General features: G+C 41.6%; 1 protein-coding gene across 1 annotated transcript in view; it reads right to left on the reverse strand.

Moving 5' to 3' along the window:
- Positions 1–364, reverse strand: part of LOC126470250 (uncharacterized) — a 98,204-nt gene extending 97,840 nt beyond the window's left edge. The window contains exon 1 of the mRNA XM_050097964.1: positions 189–364. Within this exon, the coding sequence (XP_049953921.1) occupies positions 189–192 (4 nt within the window). The 5' untranslated portion in view covers positions 193–364. The remainder of the gene's footprint in view (positions 1–188) is intronic.
- Between the last annotated feature and the right edge of the window lie 8,701 nt (positions 365–9,065).

The raw sequence follows: 9,065 nt of genomic DNA on the forward strand, positions 1-9,065 counted from the left end.
CTTGTACTGGCCAACGGATGCATTGGATTGGAGCTGTCAGTCCAACGACGAACATAAAAGTAAGCTGTGACAGAAGTAGCCAGTGTGATCTCTGCACCAAAGAAGAATGACATATTCTGTGACGTTTATGGAGTACGGAGACAAGAGTAAGGGACAAATAATGAGAAGGAATGAGAAGTGTGACTCACTCATGATGCAGTGCTGCGCTCGTCGGCTGTCCTGGAAACACTGGACGCTACTGCCCAAAGATGTGCACACGGCCAAGGCGCACGGTGCCGGGTACCCCCTCCAATCAGCGCGCGACCCGTTACCTGTGCGGCGCGGTGGTGGGAGCGCGCGGAACACAGCCAGCGCCGAACGGCCTCTCCACTCCCCAGTCCGCACTTGGCGCCAGCACCAGGCAAGCAGAAGGACATAACACGCTGCTCCGCGTCCCCCGCAACACGCCACTACCCTGTCACCGGACTAGGCCGGGCCATCTCAGCGACTCTTCTGTTGGTATAGTCTTCAGTCCCGGTGATGAAATGAGCAAATAAAAATGTTTTCATCGTGTCTTTTATTGTGGTTCCACACAGTTGCATTCTAAATTACATTGTTTTGATATGCATTTTTATTGTTGTTGTTGTGGTCTTCAGTACTGAGACTGGTTTCATGCAGCTCTCCATGCTACTCTATCCTGTGCAAGCTTCTTCATCTCCCAGTACTTACTGCAATATTTACTGCAATTCTGCAGTACTTCTGAATATGTTTAGTGTATTCATCTCTTGGTCTCCCTCTACGATTTTTACCCTACACGCTACCCTCCAATACTAAATTGGTGATCCCTTGATGCCTCAGAGCATGTCCTACTAACCGATCCCTTCCTCTAGTCAAGTTTTGCCACAAACTTCTGTTCTGCCCAATCCTATTCAATACCTCCTCATTAGTTATATGATCTACCCATCTAGTCTTCAGCATTCTTCTGTAGCACCACATTTCGAAAGCTTCTATTCTCTTCTTGTCCAAACTAGTTATCGTCCATGTTTCACTTCCATACATGGCTACACTCCATACAAATACTTTCAGAAACGACTCCCTGACACTTAAATCTATACTCGATGTTAACAAATTTCTCTTCTTCAGGAACGCTTTCTTTGCCATTGCCAGTCTACATTTTATATCCTCTCTACTTCGACCATCATCAGTTACTTTGCTCCCCAAATAGCAGAACTCGTTTACTACTTTAAGTGTCCCATTTCCTAATCTAATTCCCTCAGCATCACCCGACTTAATTCGACTACATTCCATTATCCTCGTTTTGCTTTTGTTGATGTTCATATTATAGCCTCCTTTCAACACACTATCCATTCCGTTCAACTGCTCTTCCAAGTCCTTTGCTGTCTCTGACAGAATTACAATGTCATCGGCGAACCTCAACGTTTTTATTTCTTCTCCATGGATTTTCATACCTACTCCGAATTTCTCTTTCCTTCACTGCTTGCTCAGTATACAGTTTGAATAACATCGGGGAAGAGGCTACCGAACAATCAGTTTAATAAGTCACGGATGCAAAATACTAACGCGAATTCTTTACAGACGAGTGGAAAAACTTGTAGAAGCCGACCTTGGGGAAGATCTGTGTGGATTCCGTAGAAATATTGGAACGTGTGAGGCAATACTGACCCTACGACTTATCTTAAAAGCTAGATTAAGGAAAGGCAAACCTACGTTTCTAGCATTTATAGACTTGGAGAAAGCTTTTGACAACGTTGACTGGAATACTCTCTTTCAAATTCTGAAGGTGGTAGGGGTAAAATACAGGAAGCGAAAGGCTATTTACAATTTGTACAGAAACCAGATGGCAGTTATAAGAGTCGAGGGACATGAAAGGGAAGCAGTGGTTGGGAAGGGAGTGAGGCAGGGTTGTATGTTTTGTAAAATATTTAAGTGACACATACGTGTACTTTGGATCTTAACCAGTGGACGAAAAAAAATTAACATTGGATTTTTGTTCGAAGAATTTTAAAAATCAGTTACGTTGAAGTTCGCACATATATATATTGCACTTACTTGCACACTGTTCTGCACCTTTCATGGCGACGTTTAGAGACATTCTTAGCCTCTGCGTGTAGGGGAAGGTGATCAACCTCGTCACATCGACCTAGGTTTCTCGTCTGGGGGACAACACTTCTTCTCTCAAGTGTATTATCAGTAGATCAATAACTGTCAGAGACCTCTCATTCATCCAAAGATACTTCACTCACTAACCAAATTCAGCCTAAAATTTATTAGGGACAATTCGTTACATTTTGGTACTCCTCCCTTTGTAGAAGATTTTTTGTACATAGTACAACAATTAACAACTACATCAGTAAAATGATTAAAAAATCTAATAGGGAATTTTCTTTGTTCTGCTGCTTGAGCTACATCTTTTTAGCGCACAGCCATCACTCACAAGTAGCTGTTGCTCACCTCCAGCAAAGGACGACAGAATAACAGACTGAAATCACTCATTTCCAGCACGTGAAGTATTTCTTCAAAACCGGTTCAAATGGCTCTGAGCACTATGGGACTTAACTGCTGAGGTCCCGTAGAACTCAGAACTACTTAAACCTAACTAACCTAAGGACGTCACACACAGCCATGCCCGAGGCAGAATTCGAACCTGCGGCCGTAGCGGTCACGCAGTTCTAGACTGTAGCGCCTAGAACCGCTCGGCCACCACGTCCGGCAGTATTTCTTCACCGTTGATAAGTGAAAATAGTAACCTACAGTAATTGTTGACATTACAACTATCTTTCCTAACAGTCAAGTTACATATGGCCAAAGCATTTCATAATGGTGAAGGTTTCCTCGCTCAAAATAAAGAGCTACTATTTACACCGTATAGGAAATACAGAAAAGCTTTGAGGATATGATTTGAAGTACACGATTTGTACTTTGAATTTCGACGTCTGCTGTAATCAACATACGAAATAATTCCAGCATATATAAAATCAGTCAAATAAACGACTCTTTTTACGTATTAAAGGCAACAAATAAGTTAAATTTGAGTTATAGAGTAACGCACTGCTTCGAAATACCTCCAGAACGCGCGCTGTGGACAACCACTCCGCTGAGCTGCATTTTCAAATTTTCGTAAGTGGCCCCAGACGCGGATTGTGGTCCGATCTAGCAGGACAAACAGAATCTACGCAGACTGCATGATTGTTTCATACAGATCTCGAGTTGGTAAAAACCGTTTAATAATTTTACGAAGCGAAAACTCGAAGTACACATACAGTATGTCTACCCGCAACTGAAGACGTTAATGCAGTTATAACTACTGCGACCTACAACAGTTTGTTTCTGTTTACTGTAGCCAAATAGGAGCGCCCTCTACAATATTTTCGCCCTCCGTTACCAAATGAACTGTTCCTAGGAGCCTCAGAACAAGCATTATCGCCCTATCCCGTCGTTTACTCAACCTACGGTACTAAGCTCTTTTACCCCAGAATCTGTTCAGTAGTTATCCAGCTATTGGCTAGTTATCCTATCAACCCATCTAACTTTGAGAATTCTTCTGAAGCACCACATTTCTACAACTTTTTTCTTTGCTTGTCTGCAGTCTTTATCATCCACGTTTCAGGTAGACGTAAGGCTACGCAACACACAGTTAGAGGTTGGTCAAAAACAGTCTGAAAAGTGCGTGAGGATGTTTGGGGGGTAGTATGTGCTGAGAGATAACTGTTCAGAAAAAAATTCAGTACGTTGCGCCGTTTCCAAGTTAATTAACATTGAAGTTAGCCAATCAGGCCGTTGCGCGCACAAATTCAAGTGGCCCGCCAGAGACGGTGTCGCCAAATGTGCTCTTCGTTTGGTTTGCTAAAACCGAAGAAGAGAGCGATATAAAAATTGGACATAGGACGGTAGTAAGGTTCGAACCCGAGTCAAAGGCTGAGCAGTGTCGCGCGCTGTTACTCACGCAATGAGAACAACTGACAATAACTGTATCTGGCATGCCGCTTGTATTCGCGCAGGCAACGTCCTGAGTGACTAACTAAAGTGTTAATTAACTCTCAAACTGAACATCATATCGAATTTCTTTCTTAACAGTTATTTCTATGCACAACCTACCTTGCAACACCATTACAAGCTTTTCAGGCTGCATCTGACCACCCTGTATTTTCAAGACAGTCTTGATTCAGTTAAGCTGTTCACTTCAAATATTTCCTGAACAGTTTAAGATACCGTAACTTTCTTTTCACCCGAAAGAATTGTGAGCAAAATCTCTTTTCATATCCGTAATAATTACAGAGATATCGGTGGCAACTTCCTTGTTTCAAATCGAACTACGGAAATTTCTGCTGCTTGTATCGTAGTTCTAAAAGAAACAGATTCAACGTAGTTTTACTCTTCAAAATGTGATTGTTAGTTTTGGAGAAATTGTAATATTTATAACTCAGGATTTATCCCTTTTGGACATGAGACTGAGTGCTGTCTTATGCGGAAGTTCTTGTTGATATACTGAACTGTTGCGTTTCGCTGATGTAGAGCTCCAGCTTGACGCGGCTAAGAGAGTCCACATACAAATGTGAATTAGCGAAGAAAAAATTAATTCAAAACTAATATTAATAATATTTGGCTGCATGTGGCTGGTCCAACACACTAACTGCAGGGTGAAGGACGTGGCATCTAAGTATGTTTCAACAGTTAATATTAAATACGGTAACAATTCAGCTCTTGTTTCTATCTGAGCCTTGAAAGGAAGGTGTACGTTGTTGTCGTGTATTCAACGTCAAGATACACCAGTAACAGCAACAAAAAGTAAATTACAGAAGAATGTGGTCATAAAAACTTCCTTAAAATTCCATGTAGGTAATAATGTGTTCGAAATGACCACCGTCTACTACAGTACATACTTTCAGTCACTGATGCAAGTCCTTTTAAATTAGCTTTACGTAAACATCATTAAACTATCGATTAGTTGGTAATATCTGCTTCAACTATTGATAGTCGTATCGTTTATAATTCTTTATGAATTGGCTCGCGAAAAGTTTTCCGATCCTGTTACCTCCATGGCGTGCGGGGTGCAGAGGAAAAGTAGATAGCAAGGAGGATTTGGTCAACATAAAATATGACTGGGTCTTAGCCATTCTATGCTGTTTATAGGTATTAACAGATTACCGCTGCAAGCGAGGGGATGTGAAGGAGGAATGTTTATTCTTTGTCTTCCAGTGCTGATAACTCACAAGCTTGCGCGTCTCGCGTCGATCAGCTGCCACGTTAAGAATTACAAATTTAAGTAACATGGATTCGTGAATGCGCGTTACACAGGTCATCTTCACATCTGTAAACCTACTTATTTGTAACAAGGAATGCAAATGTAAATACGGCTGTTATAATACAATTCTGTTGGTAGAGGGAAAGACGTATTTTAAAGATTTGTTAAGCGTTTGTGATTGTCTCGCGTATTGCATTTTGAAATAAATATGATTATTATCGTTCTTAATTAAGCACACCCACTACTGTTCTCTTGTATTCCTAAGTCCTCACTGTACTTAAAAGTGTTTTAAGCTGTATATGTTAATGTATAAGACGAGTTGAACGCACAATACATCGAGGCGACCCTAACGCCCCTACGTCATTTCTGCTTTTATAAAAGCACAAGTCTCGTGCATGACCTGGTTGCCTGCGTTGTGTTCGAATTGTAGAGGTTGTTCCCTCAAGGGCGCGCCAGTTCCCGAAAAACTGAATATCGTAAAAACACATGATTCCACAATCTGTCGGATGTCAGGTTCTTTATTTGCATAGCGGCTGTGCATAATCATTAAAATATACAGCTACAGTTACATACTATCTGCTTTCACATTACGCAATGCACGTTCATAAGTAATTTGGACGAAATATGTATGTTTCAATGGATCTGAGACAAAAATAACCTCTTCTTGCTAGGAGTTCACGGTGAACGTCTGAGAATGTTTCTGCAAAAACTCCTAATCTTCTAGAGACTTCCTAAGCACTTGCCTGTTACTGCTGCAACCTCTTATTGAAACTTGTGCGTCGGATGAGTTAACTCCCCGTAATTTTACTTTTTTTTATTTTTTCGAGTTTTCAGCATTCTGAGACCAGATTAATAATTTCTCGAGGATCGCGTGGAAAAATATTGCCCCTCAAGCTTCTAGCTCTTTATAGTACCGCAGGAGGCGACCTTAGTGTGCCAACAGTAGCTTCTTTGTCACTCATTTCGTAGTTTAAACGCCACACAATTGTTATTCATCACGTAATTGTCGAATCGCTGGTGTCGGCAGCAATGTAAAAAAGTCGTATCAGTTTAGATTCCATATGTAAGGATTATGTTTAGCAATTTTGTGCATTTAATGCTGATAGCACGTGCAGCAATCGGTCGCTAATAATCTGTTTATTGAAGGTCTAGATTTCAACCGCTGTATGGCTGTCATCAGTGAGGTTCAGATGCAAGTCAAATCATCATTTAAAATTTTAGAAATCAGTCTTGACTGGAGCACAGCGATCGGTATAAAATGTTAAAAATCCATAAAAACAGTCTCGATCGCGTTTTCAGATCTTTTATTTGTTGGCAACCGGTTTCGACCACTTCCTCAGACCATCTTAGCAGGCTTATTACCGCCAATATGGCTGCTGGTGACGGCCGATGGACCGAGATCCGTAGAAGTACCGTTGTCAGTGACAGTGATAAGACAGTAGTACTGGGTACAGACAACGCTTCAGTTATGCAAAAAAATGCCGAAATCTTGAAGATTCGACATTCGCCCTGTTTTGCCCACTGCATCAACTTAATAGTACAAGATTTTTTAAAGTAGAATTATTTTCAGAAAATATATTGAAAACAAATGCTATTGTGACCTTTTTTCCTACCTGCACACTTGTCAGTGACCAACTGTGAAATGCTCAGAAAAGAACTGAAACTGATGTAAGAGGTGTCTATCATACCACATACTCAAAAGGAATTTGGAAGTACGAAGTGAGCTTGTGATTGCGATAAGTGAAATTTCAAAAGCACCACCTTCCCTCACAACAGAAAATTACTTAGCTATAGGGGAGACTGGAGATGGTTGGCATAATGGGCTAATTGGCACACAGCTTCTATTTCCTGACGCCTTGGAGGTAGAGCGCCGTCATCGTGCTGTCGAAGAGTGTACCATACACGGTAACTTCAGTCTGTTTGGAAGTGTCACGGAGGAAGTACTCCAGTTTCATCGTTTTTTTGACTGGTGACTAAATTTTTTAGTTGTTAATTTTTTTGTTTGGTGAAACTGTAAATCGAGCTGAGGCGCTACTGATAGCGGTTTTCGAAAGAGTGACTTACGGTGGTTGCATGCATGTATCATAATCTCTTGTTTGTGATGTTTGAGATCGTGTGGTATCCATTTCGTTTTTCATACCGTCGTGGGCAAAGTTGGCATAGTTAAATATGGGGTCCGTTGCCACACCTATGACAAATCGCCCCCCCCCCCCCCGCTTACTTATGCCAACTGACGCCTCCATTACTTTTCCTTAAAAAAGAAACAATTTCTGTAAAAAAAAAAAGAATAAATACCCATTACCTCAACGAAAATTCTCCCTCTGGGCTCAGTTGGACCACGACAGCAGTACAGTCATGGCCGAAAAATAAGGATTATTGCTATTGCAACAGGCAACCCCATCAAAGATGGAATTGTGGCTGAAAGGGCCAATAAGAAGAAAAAGCCATATACAGTCACTAAGGGAGACACATCTAAGGTTGACAAGTCGAAGAAGAAAAAACTTCCCAGAAAACTTCGATGTGATACGGCGAAGAGCTCCCATCCCAGCCTCCTGTCTAGACGATGCTGATCTTGGCGGTTCTCTTTCGACAGTTCCCCTCAATCCTGGAGAACCTAAAAAAGATGCCAACGCCACACATCGAACAAGACCAACAATGAATCCCCGACAATCTCAAGGGCATCCTGATCACCCTGAATTCCATGTAAGTGACTTTATTTTCGTGAAATGCCATGCCCGCCAGTACCCTAAGAAGATTGTCGAAACCGTTGGCAACGAGATTCGTCTGTACACCGGGGGGAGAAACTGGAGGTAACCAGGCAAAAATTATTCATTGGACATGACCAAAATAAAATTGTGCGAAAATTAGACCCATCTTTTACAACGTGTCTAGTTTGCAGAATACCTTACGGCACAGAGCTACCATTCAGTTACACTACTGTAGAATGTTACACAATACGCAAATAACTGTTTTTTGCCCTTCGCAGTGAAGCTGAAGTGGGCACTACATATAATATTCCATAATAATTCTTATCAAGTACCACATAAATGACTGAAATGAATAAATGACTAAGTTAACAATATCTTCTGAAATAACGTATCAGATTTAAAGTAACTACAGATTTATAACACTAACAGAAAATGAAACTGGACATTAAAAAAATGTCGTGTGACTAGGGCCTCCCGTCGGGTAGACCGTTCGCCGGGTACAAGTCTTTCGATTTGACGCTACTTCGGCGACTTGCGCGCCGATGGAGATGAAATGACGATGATTAGGACAACACAACACCCAGTCCCTGAGTGGAGAAAATCTGCGACCCAGCCGGGAATCGAACCCGGGCCCTTAGGATTGACATTCTGTCGCGCTGACCACCTTTTTTTTTTTTTAAATCTCATTTTGCTCTTTATTGGTCGATGAATTTGTTCGTGGCGGACGTCCGATGACAGCCGTTCAGGTTCTTTGTTGATCCGTTCACTCAGTTTTTTATTACAGAAGGTAGATAACCCTCTGACCGAGCACGCTGAGCTACCGTGCCGGTCCACTCAGCTACCGGGTGCGGAGAAATTGGACATAAACTGACATAAACAACATCCATTATATCCAAGTCCTTGTGCAATGAAATAAATTGTGTGTAGCTATGTATGGTTGACGAAGTTATGGAGTGGGTGAAAAATTTAATCATACTCCAAGATTAACTATGGATAACGTGCGCGATCTGGCTAAAATTGATTCGTTAACAATGACTGTGAACTGCAAATCTGCTAGCTACCATGAAATTAAAATTGGACAGCGACCGCTGCTGTTTGAAAGCGCTCACCGTGGG

The sequence above is a fragment of the Schistocerca serialis genome, chromosome 3 (genome assembly GCF_023864345.2).
Source record: "Schistocerca serialis cubense isolate TAMUIC-IGC-003099 chromosome 3, iqSchSeri2.2, whole genome shotgun sequence".
Taxonomy (NCBI): domain Eukaryota; kingdom Metazoa; phylum Arthropoda; class Insecta; order Orthoptera; family Acrididae; genus Schistocerca; species Schistocerca serialis.